Source organism: Myripristis murdjan, chromosome 6 (genome assembly GCF_902150065.1).
Source record: "Myripristis murdjan chromosome 6, fMyrMur1.1, whole genome shotgun sequence".
Classification (NCBI taxonomy): domain Eukaryota; kingdom Metazoa; phylum Chordata; class Actinopteri; order Holocentriformes; family Holocentridae; genus Myripristis; species Myripristis murdjan.
Genome location: NC_043985.1, coordinates 3219111 through 3233474, shown reverse-complemented (window position 1 = coordinate 3233474; position 14364 = coordinate 3219111). Strand labels below are relative to the sequence as shown.

Here is a 14364-nt window from a genome sequence, read left to right as displayed (position 1 = left end):
ACTTGTGAACAGCGAGGGGGTGAAAATCCAGGGTGATGGCCTCTCTGTGGTCTGAGAGCAACCACGGTTGCTAATTTTGTCTTTTGTCTCCTCTCTCTCCTCCCTCTCCCTCTCTACCCATCTCTGTCACTGCAGTCATAACCAGAGGACCACAGCGTTTCGGCATCCTGTGACCGGACAGATTTCTCCAGAGAACGTGGATTTTATCCTCCAAGAGCAGTGAGTGCCTCCAGTTTTATTGTTTATATAAAAGGTTCTTAGCTGTTGAAATGAAGCATTGATCTTGATGTGAAAGATGGCGGGCTATATTGATTTTCTCTAAGCGTTTAATGACATATCAAAACTAAAACTGGCAAAAACTTTCTTGACCCTGATTCAAGGAATGAAAGTCATAGACATGCTTGATTGAATGACAGAATTAAGCTTAATGTGAAAGAGCATTAACCTGCTACTGATGACAATTTTTTCCACATTAGTTCATGGTTTCTAACTTGTCACAGTTACGTGGCTAGTTGAATGATAACTGAGGTGACAGTGACTTTGGAAACTTCAGCCAACAACTCATTTGACATCATTTGCAAATGATTCAGAACATTGTGGAGTTGAACTCTGGATTGATGCTGTAATGTTTCAGGAAAAGTTCAGTGGTGTTTCAACTAGGCCATGATGTGAAACTTTCCTCTTATCAGGTTCGCTTTGTTCTGTAAATAAATGAGAGAAGAGAAAGAAGAAAGTGCTGGTGGATTTGTCAAGGACTTTTAGTGCTGTTGGAGTGCGTTCACTGCACAGAGATGATACTGTAGCTGAAGTCACTAGCCTACTTGTTAAAAGGATGCTCTCTCTGTTTGGACCATTAGTATTGGAAAGTGCAGCTAAACACAGTTTTTGTAACATTGTTTTTCTGACAACCAACAATATTCTCCTGTAAATATCCTTAATGTACACAGTTTGTTGCACAGAACCATAAACATAAACCTTCCTTGACTCAATATTTTGTCAAACCCTTTAAGTACAGTTCACAAGTTCAAAAGGTAAATGTTTGAAATTTTTCAACTTCAGTACCTAGAAATCATGTAACATATGGTCAGTAAACTAATCTGTGATACTAATTTACACCAAAGGGACTAGAAAGGCTAAACCCTACTGTTGGTGAGTCTAGCTTTCTCTTGATGGAGCATTTGCTTGCTGGTGTTAATCAGACAGTCTGTATTTCACTCTTGAGTTTTAATTAATCTCTGTCTTGAGCAGAGAAGATTTCCCATCAGTAACAAAACTTGGCAGCAGAGTTTCACCTGAGCAGGACAAATCTCTAGGCTGCAATTACAAGAGACACTCCTCTCTACTGCGACGGCACTGTGTGATTTTGGAGATTTCATTTGTCATTTGGGCGTGTATCTTTTTTGTTATTTGTTTAACCTTTGTTTCACCAGGAAACAATTCCACTGAGATTCAAATCCTCATTTCCCAAGGAGTCATAAACAGAATATCTCAAAATCAGGACAATAAAAAATTAATAACAACATCATCAAAACAAGCAGTAATTCACAGCGACATAAATTCATGGCACTCTGTAGTCAGTCTAGACTCCTAACAAGCATTTGTTTATTTACTCTATTTTTCTGGCAAAACATAGGCCACTGATGAAGTTCTTTCACCCCTAAACAAGTGCATACAGTGTCATATATTCTCAATCAAACATTTAAAGTAGGCCAATCAAATTACAAATTTCAGCTTGACTTGATCTTTAACCTGCTTTCAAGTTGCTGGGCCAGCAAACTGTTAATGAGTGCTGAGAAGTATTAAATCATCTTTAAAAATGTGTGTTTCTAACAAAGGTGGCAGGAGAGCCATTCCTAAATGGCCTTTTTGGTGATATTTTTTGGCATTTCTGCTTGATTAAACAGTGACATTCGAGATAGACAGGAAAGTCAGAAGAGGGAGAGAGAGAGAGGCAATGACGTGCAGCACAGGGCCTAAACCAGAATTAAACCAAAAGCTATAACAATGTCTTATGTACTGTATTTAAAATGGCCTTATATATCAGAATAGGCCAGTGAAAATACTTGCAGGCAGATAATGAAGGAGGTCCACTTTTCTCAGCGCACATCATAAGTGTAACAAATCTGCATTTCACTCCTGGCACCATTGTGTGAACCAGTTTAGATGGACTGGGATTCAGTTCAACATGTGGTGGACTGCCATGTTTTCAAACTGCAGTCCACTGTCCAGAGCCAGACTGCACTTCTGTCTGTTTAAAACCTTTTTCTTCTTCTTTCATCTACTCCAGTCCACACTTGTACACCCTCTGGAGGTGCTGCTGAATTAGCCTTCAGCTTGTAGAAAAATGTGGTACTTAAGTATTGAGTATTCCTAAAATTTAGTATTAAATTCATTCTTTAACAACAGATATGAGAATTATATTTATGTGAAGCTTTTCTTGTAATTCCCCACATTATGGATCTCAAATACCAAATTTACACCCACAAAAAAGGCTCTTAATCACCACAGGAAGCTGTGGTGGTGTCATCCCTCTCACCTGCTCCTCCTCTTCCTCCACCTCCCTCCTGCTTTTGCTCCCTTTGTCTCTCAGCGTCTGGGTTTGAGAGCCCAGAGCACCTGAGGTGGAGATTATGAAGCTCTGGCCTCAGGGATCAGTGTCGTCTGCCTTTGTCTTTGAACATAGTGCCTGACATCCTTCACTTGCCCCCGGAGTCTCAGCTGACAGACATTTGAAACACTCTGCCCTGTGGCGATGTGTCCAGTTTTACTAAAATGGACTTCACCACAAAATTTCTCGCAAAAACCTGTCTCTGTTTTGAATGCAAAAACTCTCCTCAGCTCTGATTTTCTAACCTTGCGCCTCTCTTTCATCCTACATGGCTGTTCTAGGGTCACAGGGATATTTTGTTACATCTCTTGTGCTGTGGCTCTGGCCCTGACACTCGTTACTTTTGGTTGTAAGCAATGTTAGTAATCTAGCATTTTAAACTTATGCTGCTTTCAAAAAGCACTAAAGCAAGGCCTAAAATGTTAAAACCTCATATCCACTTCTCTCAAGGTCTTTTAATTAAACAGTGAACCTTAACATTTTGGCTATACTTGGCAAACAAGAAGATAAAACCAACGCATAAGTTCAGTGATGATATCGCTTTTGGAATTTTTTTCTTAATTTCATCATTTCACAGCAAGAATAAATCATTTCACCGAGTCGTGTAATTAGATGTAGTCTCAAAGGTGTCTCAGTGTTGCTTTATTTATGTTACTTCATTAGATGACAGGTTCAAATGTAGCCTGTTTTTTCTGTGATTTCCCTGCACAGATCTCAGCTAAAACAGAAATGCAGCCAAGAACAGCTAATAGACTTGTAGCTGCAAAATCTAAGGAGGCCACATATAAAGATGCATTGGACTTTTACTGCACATATTCAGGTACCACAGGGCCTCCCTTTCCAGTCATCTGTTTTATTGTCTTCCTCTTTTGTCGCCCGCTCATTGTGTTCTATTACCGACTCTCTTCATACTCTATTTCCACCTGTCCCGCCCAATCATTTTTTCTGTCATTTGCTTTGCCTGCCTCCCCACTCGTTATTTTTTTCAGTAATGACCTTTTCTTTTGAGAACGCTCACCATCTCATTCTCGCTTTTCTACTGTTTCTTTCCCCCCGTCTCCTTTTGAACTGTCAGTTCAATTCACTTCAGATCATTTCTTTATGCTTTATTGGCATGAATAATATGATTAACAGTATTAGAGCTTCAGTTTCAATAGATTGTATTTTTTACACTGGATTTCATTATAATAAATAGTGTAAAAAGTGTATGTGGGTGTATCCATAGATCCGAAGTGGATGCAACTAGTGTTTGTGTGTATAAAAAACATCAGACTATAATAGACTATAATATTTGGATTAGGCTATTTATCAGTGATTAAAAATGAAACAAATAACATAATTGAGTTAGATGAATCATATGAAGTCTGTGTAAAGACAGTACAGTTGCCAACACTCCTCTGGTTACATGATGGTCAGAGGTTTTTCTGGCTGTAAGATGGGGCTCTTAGTCCTTCACCCATGGCCATTCTGAATTTTTCTTCATCATTACAGTCAGTTTTTTCACATTTAAGCAGGAACTGAATCTCTGTTTCAACCTCCCCCAGTCAGGCAGTGGCCTACACGCCTTCATGCATAATCTCTTATCTTCCCTTTTCTGTGTTAATTGGCGGTCACTCTTTTTGTCTCCTCTCTCTTTCTCCCACTCCCCATCACCCTTTCTCTCTTCATTATATCCTTTCTATGTTCTGATGATCTGTCTTATTAGCAGATGTGGGTGTGAAGCAAGCCTTTCCTAGCTGCTCTGATAATGTATTGGCGCAACACACATTTTTCTGTGTGTATGTGTTTATGAAAGTTGACGGCGAATTTTGCACAGGTTTGAGTAATGAAACACACAGTCAGTGGCTCATAATGGAAGGTGTTTCAGCATATTCAGGCTATTCTGTGTAATGTAACAATGATACCCTTTAGGACGTTCTTTACTGTGATTATGTAAGTCACACAGTAGAACAGCGACTCTAGTACCTAGAGTCAATGTAAAGAATGTCCTCATGCCTTTAATATACCCATTACCAAGTCCAGTACTGACTGAAAAGGTCAAAGTAACACACATAAGAATAGAAACCCGGAGAAAATAAAGATTGGGAAACAAATCCTCTGGTTTCTGCCAGCTGGTTTCTAGTTGGCTAAAACTGTCAGTCATACAATTAAAGTGCCATAAAATGAGGGGAATCATGAATCATTTCTGACATAAAACTTCAAAAAAGTATGTCAGATGCCACCAAATGTCACCAAATACCCTGAGCCCACTGATATCTTGGTAACTTAATTACTAGGACTGGGCAACATCAGATATATCGATATCTTTTACTAAATACCTGCATCAGTATTGTAGGGATGATCAGTTACGCTTTCATAAGATATTTACACACTGCAGATTTATGATAAATACCGTATTTCACCAATTAATCGCCCGGGCGTTTAATATGCCAAATCAACTTGGACCCTGGGCGTTTAAAAGAACCAGGCGGCTATTCGCTGCAGGCCTTTATTTATTTTTGCACAGACCTGCACCAGGCCATTATCGTGATGACAGTTACTGTCCAACATATTTATAGTCGGTCGATGTAAGATTACGGTGCACCCTTTTTTTCTAACGTTAGCTAGCGCTCTTATTTTGACAGAAAACGGAAGTGCCACACACTTATTGTGCGGATAACTGTTTACTGCTGCAAAAATAAGGTGAGTAGCCTTATTTTGGGTTACCTCATTATGATGCAAATAATCGCCCCGGCGGTTATTCGGGTGGGCGTTTAATACGCAAAATGGGTGCAGACCCCAGGCGTTTATAAGAACCCGGCAGCTATTTGCGGCCGGGCGATTAATTGGTGAAATACGGTAATCACTAGTTATGTGAATATGATGACCAAGCAGATAGAGACAAATAATCAAACAGCTCCTACAATCTAATAAGACCAGAAAAAATTGCATCCCTTCACTGTTATGCAGCCTTAAAAATCAGCAAAAGACAACTGTTATGCCATATCACAATATGATGATATTTAAAATCCCAGATGATACCTAGTCTCATATCATGATATTGATAGAATATCAGTGTTTTGCCCAGCCTTACAATACACAATACATAATGCACATTTCAAAAAAAAAAAAAAAAAAGAAAAAAAAAGAAAAATACCAACTCCTATGCTTGTTCTTTGGAACATAAGAGAGAGCTTTATTAGTGCAATAAGAACCGCTTCTGTTCATTCATTTGTTCTTCTGGTCATGTATGAAGTCTTTCAAACTGCATCACTTCTGTATGCAAAGGAATTTAAGCCAGCAGTTTGTGTGCAATCCATGGACAAAGTCTGCAAACATTCACTACCAGCTTGGGATGTAGAGGTCAAGTCAACGCATGAATATTTTGCTCTCTCCCTCTCAAAGTATCACTTACTCCAGTCATTCATACCCCTCTTCCACCCTCTTCTCCACTTGAAACTCTCACACTCTTACTCATTGGCTTTCTCCACTTAGATTCTCTCAAAAATCCCGTTTCACTAACTTTTAGGCTTCCATCACCCTGCTGACACCCTGCATGCCATTATTATGCAAGTTGTGAGCTTCCATTCTATCCCATATTATATATCTGTCACCACCAGCTCCCGCTAATACAGCCAAGTTGCTTTTTTGATCACCACTAATGGAGGTATCAGCTCACACGCCATCCAAACACAGCTGAAACTCCATATGAAAAAATTAGCATCAGAGTTCAGTGTATGTGTGTTTGTGTGTGTATGTGTATTGGGGCTGGCATCGGAGGGCCTGCACGCCAGGGGTTATCGCAGCACGAAGAGGCTAATCTGTCAGGACTTCACAGCTCCTACAAGTCCCTTATCAGCTCTTATTTTGGCAGCAGAAGAGATGGAATAACTTCCCCGGCTGCTGCTGTCTGGGTCTCCATGTCTGTCTGGCTCTGAAGTGGGTCTCACTCTCATGTCTGTCTTTATTAATGTTCCCTTTACCGTCATGGAAAACCTGGAGTTTTGTGTCATGGAAAATCAAGAAACTCTAAAGTTGTGTTATCCTGGAAAGGTTGAGGAAAACAATACATACTCACAAATGGTTTTGAAAATGTGCTTGTGATAAACACATGATTCCTTTTCTGTTTAATATCGGTATTGCTGTTGGGAGATCAAATTAGTTCTGGAGGTATGTTTTTATCTATATCCATGGCCATAATGTTTTCATCCAACAAGACCTGGTACAAAAATGTGACATGTATACACAAGTATTTCTTGTAGATATTGCCTTATATGTTACAAAAGACCCATACAGAAATGTCATTTATGTGTATATAGTGGTTTTCCCTATATGGTATATACCATGTGCATTTTGAACCATGTATGAAATGTGTTTGAAATTGACACATTTTCATACATAGAAAAATATATGTAACATATATTAGAAATACATGCCTCCTTCCCATTGTTTTCACCATAGATATATATTTCACCATATGCAAAGTGGGGTGTGTATATTTGGTTAATATATCAAGTTCAAGCTGAAGTTCAAGTTTTGCTTTATTGCCATATTAGTCATTTGACTGAGAGAATATTACTGTAATGCAGCTGGGAATGTCATCCACATATTGCATGGTTCTCACACTGTGCAGCCCAGTCAACATATGCATAAAACCAAGAGAAAAGAAAAATCAGTAAAAACATAAAAGCAACGCAAGTCAGCAAAAATAACAAAAATAAAAGCAATAAAATAAGAGCAGTAAATGCGTAATACATAAAATAAAATAAAATGCATATAAATTAAATTGCTTTACAGTTGGTGGGACTATAAGGAGCTGAGGAGTGTAATGGTAGGGGGATGAGCGCTGTTTGGTAATCCAAAGGTTGTACATGTGATGCTTTTGTCTCAGGAGAGAAGTTTGAAGAGAGAATATGCTGGATGGGAGCTATCTGCTTCGATTTTTGTTGCTTTCTTTCTCAATTGTAGATATATAGGTATAACTTATATGACACAGAGGCATTTATGTTCATATATTAGACTTCCACATGAGGAGTCATGGGGAATATAAAAGCAATATTTGATTAACTACATTGCGTGGGGGCAGCAATAACACAGCTATGAAGTGGCTGGCTGGTAACAGGAAGGTTTGTCTGACTGGCCAAATCTGGGTGAGGAAATAGAGTGAATGCTACTCTGCTCAAGGTGACTTTGAGGAAGACCCAGCAGGAAGAGACTGTTGTTGCATGGGGAAAGTCCATGGGTGACATGAGTGGCATGACTTGTTGTTGTTAAGGAAAAAAAACATGCATGCTTATGTAAATGGCGATTTTAAAACAACCTTTGGTCTGTTTTCCATTTTTTTTGCATCTCCACTATCGTTCTTAATCGTTCTTAACTTGCACTCTGTCTCTCATTTGCTCCTCATATTTTTCAGAGGTGTTTTTCCCTTCCCTCTACCACTCTTCCTTTATCATCTTCTACATGGTTCCCTCGCCCATTCCCTTTCTCTCTCTCTCTCTCTCTCTCTCTCTCTCTCTCTCTCTCTCTCTCTCTCTCTTCCTCTGCTGACTGCTATTGCCATTGGATCTGGTGATTTTGGGGGGTGGAGGGTCGTTGGCTATGCCAACAGTGTGATGACCTCACACATGGTGGGCAAGGCAGCATTTTGTTGACTGTTGCCATAGCAGCCGTGTGGCTATTAGGGTGTGTGTGTGTGTGTGTGTGTTACAGGCCCTGTTGCAGTGCTGAAATACCGCAGTTTACCATGTGGTTTAGGGTGGAGTACCGGTGTTATTTTCTCAGATAATACATTTGAGCAACACTACATTGCTCAAATTGTAGTGGCAGTAGACTGGAGCACACCTGCATCAGTATTGCACGGCATAGCACAACCTCAACTTTAGTGTGGATACCAGAGTTTGATTTTGATTTTTTTTTTTAAATAACTGATGAGAAAAAAAAATCACATAATAATCACACATCACAAATCACAAAATTCATATACCTTATTGCAGGTGTGTATCAGTTGCTATTAACAGGTCAGCTGTTAATGTGTCAGCTTATGTACATATAGCGATGTCAAAGGTAAACAAGGTGGAGTGATGTAGAGAAATGTGGTCAGAGTGCCAGTACCTAGAGATATTTGCATGCCTCTCAGCCAATCAAAATGTGAGACTGGACCTGACTACAGAACAATTCACATTTCTGAACATTTTGGGGCTGCAGAACACAAGCTGCATGATGAGAGAAGAGACTATTTCTGTTGAAATGTCAAATGTACTTGTGTGGGCTGCCAGCGCTGTAGATTTTTAAAAATATATATTAATTTCGGTTGTTACTGCTGTTGTGTTTGTTTTTTTGCGTGTGGCTGCAGCTGTGGGAGTTAGGTGACTTTTTAAGGTGTTTTTAGATGCTTTGTCCTCTGTTTTGCTGTTAAATGATTCATTAAAGAACATCAAGAGTCTCAAGATAAAATGTCAGAATCCTGCTGATAATTCCTCTTCCTGGGTGATTAAATAGTTCTCACGGCCACTCTATTCACAACATGGCTGGTTATTCCTCCCACATCACAAGTGCAGGCAAACCTCTCTCTCCTCAGGGAGAAGAGACAAATAATTACCCACCAACCAACAGCTTTTTCTCTTGTCTCAGGGTCAGAGCCTCTTTGGAGAGCCCCAGGTGATAATAGTGTATAATGTTTTTAAAATCTGGGTTCTTGTCCTTTTATACTCTCCACTGGGTGGCTAAGTGTGCCTCTTAAGTGTTGGCCTTTGAGCTTTTTCCCCTCTCTTCGTCCAACATGCTGTCAGATTACTTGTTTGAGTCTGAGATAGAAAGGGAAGATGTATATTACCAGTAAAGCCAGTAACTTACTGTGCTATTCCGTCACATCTAACAAAGGCTCAGCTTTCTTCTCTGTTTGTGCTTGGACTTTTGTTAGTGGTATTTGCTCCTATGTGTGTTCTTAAAAGATTGACTGCAAGTGTTTAGCTTCAAGCTTTTTAAGTCACTTCAAAGGATTGTGGTTGGATTGGGGTAGAAACACCAGAGCTCAGTGCATTGTGTGGATGAGTTGATTACTATGTGGCGATGTCCCTGTTGGATGCCAGCTACGCATCACTTCTTCTGCTCATTCATCAAGATTCATCCCTCAGTGAAGTCAAGTCCCAGTACACTGTGAAAGAGAATGAGAGCTTGTAGATCCTCTGATGACTAGAAAAAAAAAACCTAACAAAGAGTGGGATCATTTGTCTGGTTTGTTAATGTCTCTCAGGACAAAGCACCACTGCAGCTGGAAGCCATGCAGGAAATGCTTCATTTGAAATCAGTGGAAGCTGCTCCACTGCTTCCATTGTGCTCAGATTGTGTCATATCACACCAAAAAAAGTGCCAGGGATCAAGTCTCAACGGCTGATGTGCATGATCATCCTCATTGTTTTTACATTGCTATGTTGAAGCCTCAATTCTAATTGGTTTAAGAAGGCATTCTGCTGTCTCTTATTTCTGAACACTGCTGTCCCACTTCAAAAGCATATCACTTTATGGTCATAAAATCTGGTAAATGCTGGTTTCTAATCAAGTTAACAAGCAACCGTCTGCTCTAATGATGTTGCTAACTGTGACATGCAAGTACAGATGTTGACAGATATTGATTGTGGAAACTGCCCTATGGAGAAGTCAGGAAGGCCGATAGTTTGAATACTATAATCAGCTGAGAAGATGCTTTTGCTGGGAAAGTGTACTACTAAATCTTTTACCTCCCTCAACAACAAGTACGATCAAAGGGACCTCAAGCAAGGTAATTGTCTGTAGTTTTATTGGAATTTTAATTTTATTGGAAATCTCCCCACAGAGAACAGTATGAGGCTAACTGGTGATTGGAACTATGAGTTTGGGCATGGGAGTTGTTGGAATTGTGATTTGGGCTCAGGGTGCCCTTCTGACAAAAAAGCTGCTCTTTCTTGATATTTTCCCACATTGTGGATCAAAATAATAAGAAATGAATGTGGTGTTGGATGTTTTCTGGTATACTGTCCAGCATAAAAATATTATAATTAAAGATAATCCACGTGACTAAGATGTTTATTAAAAAAAAAAAAAAAAGCAGACCTGTACTTTTTTCATATTGACAAACTTACTCAATAAATCAGACAATTTTAAATGTGTCCCATTTGAAGCTGTGTAGTACTTTGTTTCAGCTCAGCTTTTGTTTACATTTGTTCACATAGTGGAAAAAATACCACAGTTACACCTATTAATGTTAGCAGATGGTTTTCCATCTGTTTTTTGTTGAAAATAAAAGTGTTCTGTGGAGCAGCTAGAACAACACACTGACACCATGCTGACGACAACACATAACAACACAGCTCGTGGAGTGTGACAAGTTGCCTTTCACTTTGTCTCACTTGTCTCACTCTAGCTCTCTTTCTGCTTTTTTTTTTTTTTTTTTTTTTTGTCAATATTTTTCAGTCCAGTTCAGTTAAATTTTCCAAGCAGCAAACTGTTTGCTAAGACTAAAGCAAATAATGTTTGGAGTGCTGTAAATGTAATCTGGCAATTGAATGCCATCCTTTAAGATAATACTAAAATTTTAAAAAGCTAATAAGTAAATGAACAACAATGAGCAACATTTAAGGAATGCTAAAAATGTTAGAATATATTAACAACATAAAAGTCTTCCTTTACTGCAAAATGTGTTTTTCTTATGTTTATGTCCCCTAAAATGTCTGATCTTGACTATACTGACTTATCCGTACAAAGTTTATCACTAGATAGGTGTTTTCACAGTCCAGGGGCCTGTACCATAAAGCTGGATTAACATACCTGGGGTTTCTCTTAGTTATCTGGCTTCACTTAACCAGACATCCACAATCCTGATTTGCAGTACCAGGGTTTTCCAATCTAGATCTGTGTGCGCTCACATAAAAGGGCGGTGTTTGCTGCGTACAACCAATCGCAGACATGGAAAAATCCACCCGAGCCACAGACTTTATGACGGAGGAGCAGACAATAATCTCAAATAAATACAAGGAATATAAATCCATCATCCAGGCAAAAAGCAACACAGTTGCAGCTGCCAAAAGCCGTAAGGAATGCTGGCAAAAAATCGCCGACTGTGTCAATGCGTAAGTTAGTGGGATTATAATATTACTTCCCCACTATGACGGCACAAGTAGATCTGACTACAGTAACATTTGTGTGTTCCATAAATTTATGTTTATGAAATTTGTCATTATGGCATGTGATTTTAGCCTTATTATTTCAGATGCAGCCCCAGTGGAGCAAAAAGAACGTGGGAGCAAATAAAAAATAAGTATAAAAACATACTGCAAAGTGGTCAGTACGCTTACTATAGCTTATACATGTAGCATATGTATATGTACATGTTGGAGGCTATATAGCCTCCAACATGTACAAGGCTTTACTTCTTCACACTGTCTCATCAAATGGGCAGGCCATTTTCCAAGAGAACTGATTGGTCAGTAGGTGCGGCTTTTATACCTGCTGAGCTCTTTTCCTGAACTTAACATGCTCTGGAGCAGGTTAGGTGTTCATGTTACCACAGCAACGTACCCCGATAAAAAGTAAACCACCTTTGTGGTACAGAAAATCCAGGGTTAACCCTGAAGTTACCTCGCTAAGCCCAAATCCAGCTTTATGGTAGGCCTATGAAGGTGAAGTGTAGGTTTAATTGCTATAAAAAAAAAAAGTTCAGGTCAGAACGAATTGAGTGTCCAGTGCAGCTGAAAGAGCAACTGAGCCTTGTAGACTGTGGTGCTGAGAAAAGGATGGTCCAATTTGTGTACTTTGAGAACATTTCCAGGCAAAAAAGCAAAGCCTCCCTCTATCTCTTTGTGTCGCTGCCTCTCTTTTTACCTCTCTGTGCTGTTTTCTGTTTTCTCTCTGTGAGCAGCAAGGTCACATACAATGCTGTGGTTGTCTTGCTCTTTCATAGCTGTGTTTGCAGAGCATTTGTTTTCAGGTTCAAGAGCAGAATGTAAACAGCAAAACGTGATTTTATGTGGTCTTTACCGCACAAAAGTTTTTACCCTTATTTGAGGTGTTTTCTTTGTTTTGTTTGTTTGTTTTTGTTGATGAAGTGATAAAGAAATAGCAACAAATTTGCATTTGGCAAATAGATAATGAAATGACTCAGTTAAAAAGTGGCATTGACTGTTCTGGAATATAAAATGTGCCCACTATGACCTTCCAGAAATGTCATACCTGCTGGCTATCCTATGTATAAGGCACCAGCTGTGGTTGTGTGACCATTAGTTGATGAATTAGTGTATAGCCAAGTGCATTTCTTTGTTTTTGTCCCCAGACAGCATGAAATATGACCAACATTTGCTGATGCTAAAGAGCAGTACTAATCAATTCTAAAAATCAATTCTTTTTCCATTTTTCTGGTGGGTCTGTTTTTTGACATTCAGGGAGTGGACTTCAGCCCAGCTGATGGAAATGCATCTAATTCACATTTTATATTTTGTGACCTTTCAAATGTTTGCATGAAATTCACTCGACAGTTGGATGTAATGTCTCTCTCACTGACTCTCTCTCTCTCAGCCCACCCACACCTCATCCTAGAGATGTACATTATGCATCTGTGGAGAGCTCGCTGGTAATGTAACCGGCAGCTGTGTTGGCGTTTTACACTGACGGCTGTAATATGGGGGGTTGGGGGGGGTAGAGGAATGAATGAAGGTGTGCTCAGTCTGTGGATGTGTGTGTCTGTGAGAGGAAGAAAGACAGGGACAGAAAGAAAAAGACTGAGGCCGACATTTTGACATTTTTCCTCCCAGAAACATCCACAAACCAGACAAATTAGACCATTACTTACTTGGTAATAAAGTAATGTACAACACCCAAGAGTGTGTGTGGTTGTGTGGTACAGAATATATGGGTGTAGGTGAAAGAAAGAGGGGTGTGTGTGTGTGTGTGTCAGAGAGAATTAAAGTGCTAGGTAATTAGCCAAGGTTCCTGGATGGAGGAATGCATTATGCCACCGGGGTTTTCCCCTCTGGAACTAATCGGACAGATTTACCGACGTTCTCCTCCTGCTGTTGAGAGGTTTACAATAAAACATCACATCCATCTTGCTGCAATACAGCAGCACCAATGTCAGCACTGTTATTATGCAAAGAGATGCTGTATTTTGTAGTGTCGTTACCAGGCCTGTAGCCACATTGTGTAGGTACTGGCCTGAATTGTGTGTGTGTGTATGTGTGTGTATTGATTTACAAACTGTCACCTTCAGTATAAACAGTCATCCTTCACTCAGTTTGTGCGCGGTGCAGTACAATCCATATCATCGTCCAAAATTACGCATAATAGTAATAATAATAATAATAATTGGCTAGTGGGGTTGGATCAGTATATCAGCAGACTATTGGCTTTGGCATTTCAGCTTTAAAAACCAATATCAGCATCAGTGCAGAAAATATTTTTGCTGCTGATATTTAGCTAATTGTGAAATTTGGCCTTTTTGACCCTTTTTTATGGGAAAACAACTAACATGGTATTTTGTTTGCAAAAGTCTTATCTTAAGACAGTCTGTCTGGAAAGTTGAACCTGTTATTCACATCCATTTGTATTACCATTTTTACAAAAATTCATAGCAGTACCAGTGTAATTATTAGCTAGAAGTCATGATGGATGGGAACATAAACGGTATCAGCCAAAAAAAAACAAACAAAAAAAACAAAACAAAACAACACAATCATTCCATCCCTGTTTGCTACACTTCCTATCAGTTAGCCAGCGGCACAACAATGATGGCCACTGCAAAAGCATAC

General features: G+C 39.4%; 1 protein-coding gene across 3 annotated transcripts in view; it reads left to right on the top strand.

Annotated features, from left to right (window-relative positions):
* The window catches only part of LOC115360493 (pleckstrin homology domain-containing family A member 7-like), a 138660-nt gene that overhangs the window by 64146 nt on the left and 60150 nt on the right, over positions 1–14364 (top strand). For all 3 annotated transcript variants that reach the window (XM_030053428.1, XM_030053429.1, XM_030053430.1), the window contains one exon: positions 136–219. In XM_030053428.1, the coding sequence (XP_029909288.1) occupies positions 136–219 (84 nt within the window). The remainder of the gene's footprint in view (positions 1–135; positions 220–14364) is intronic.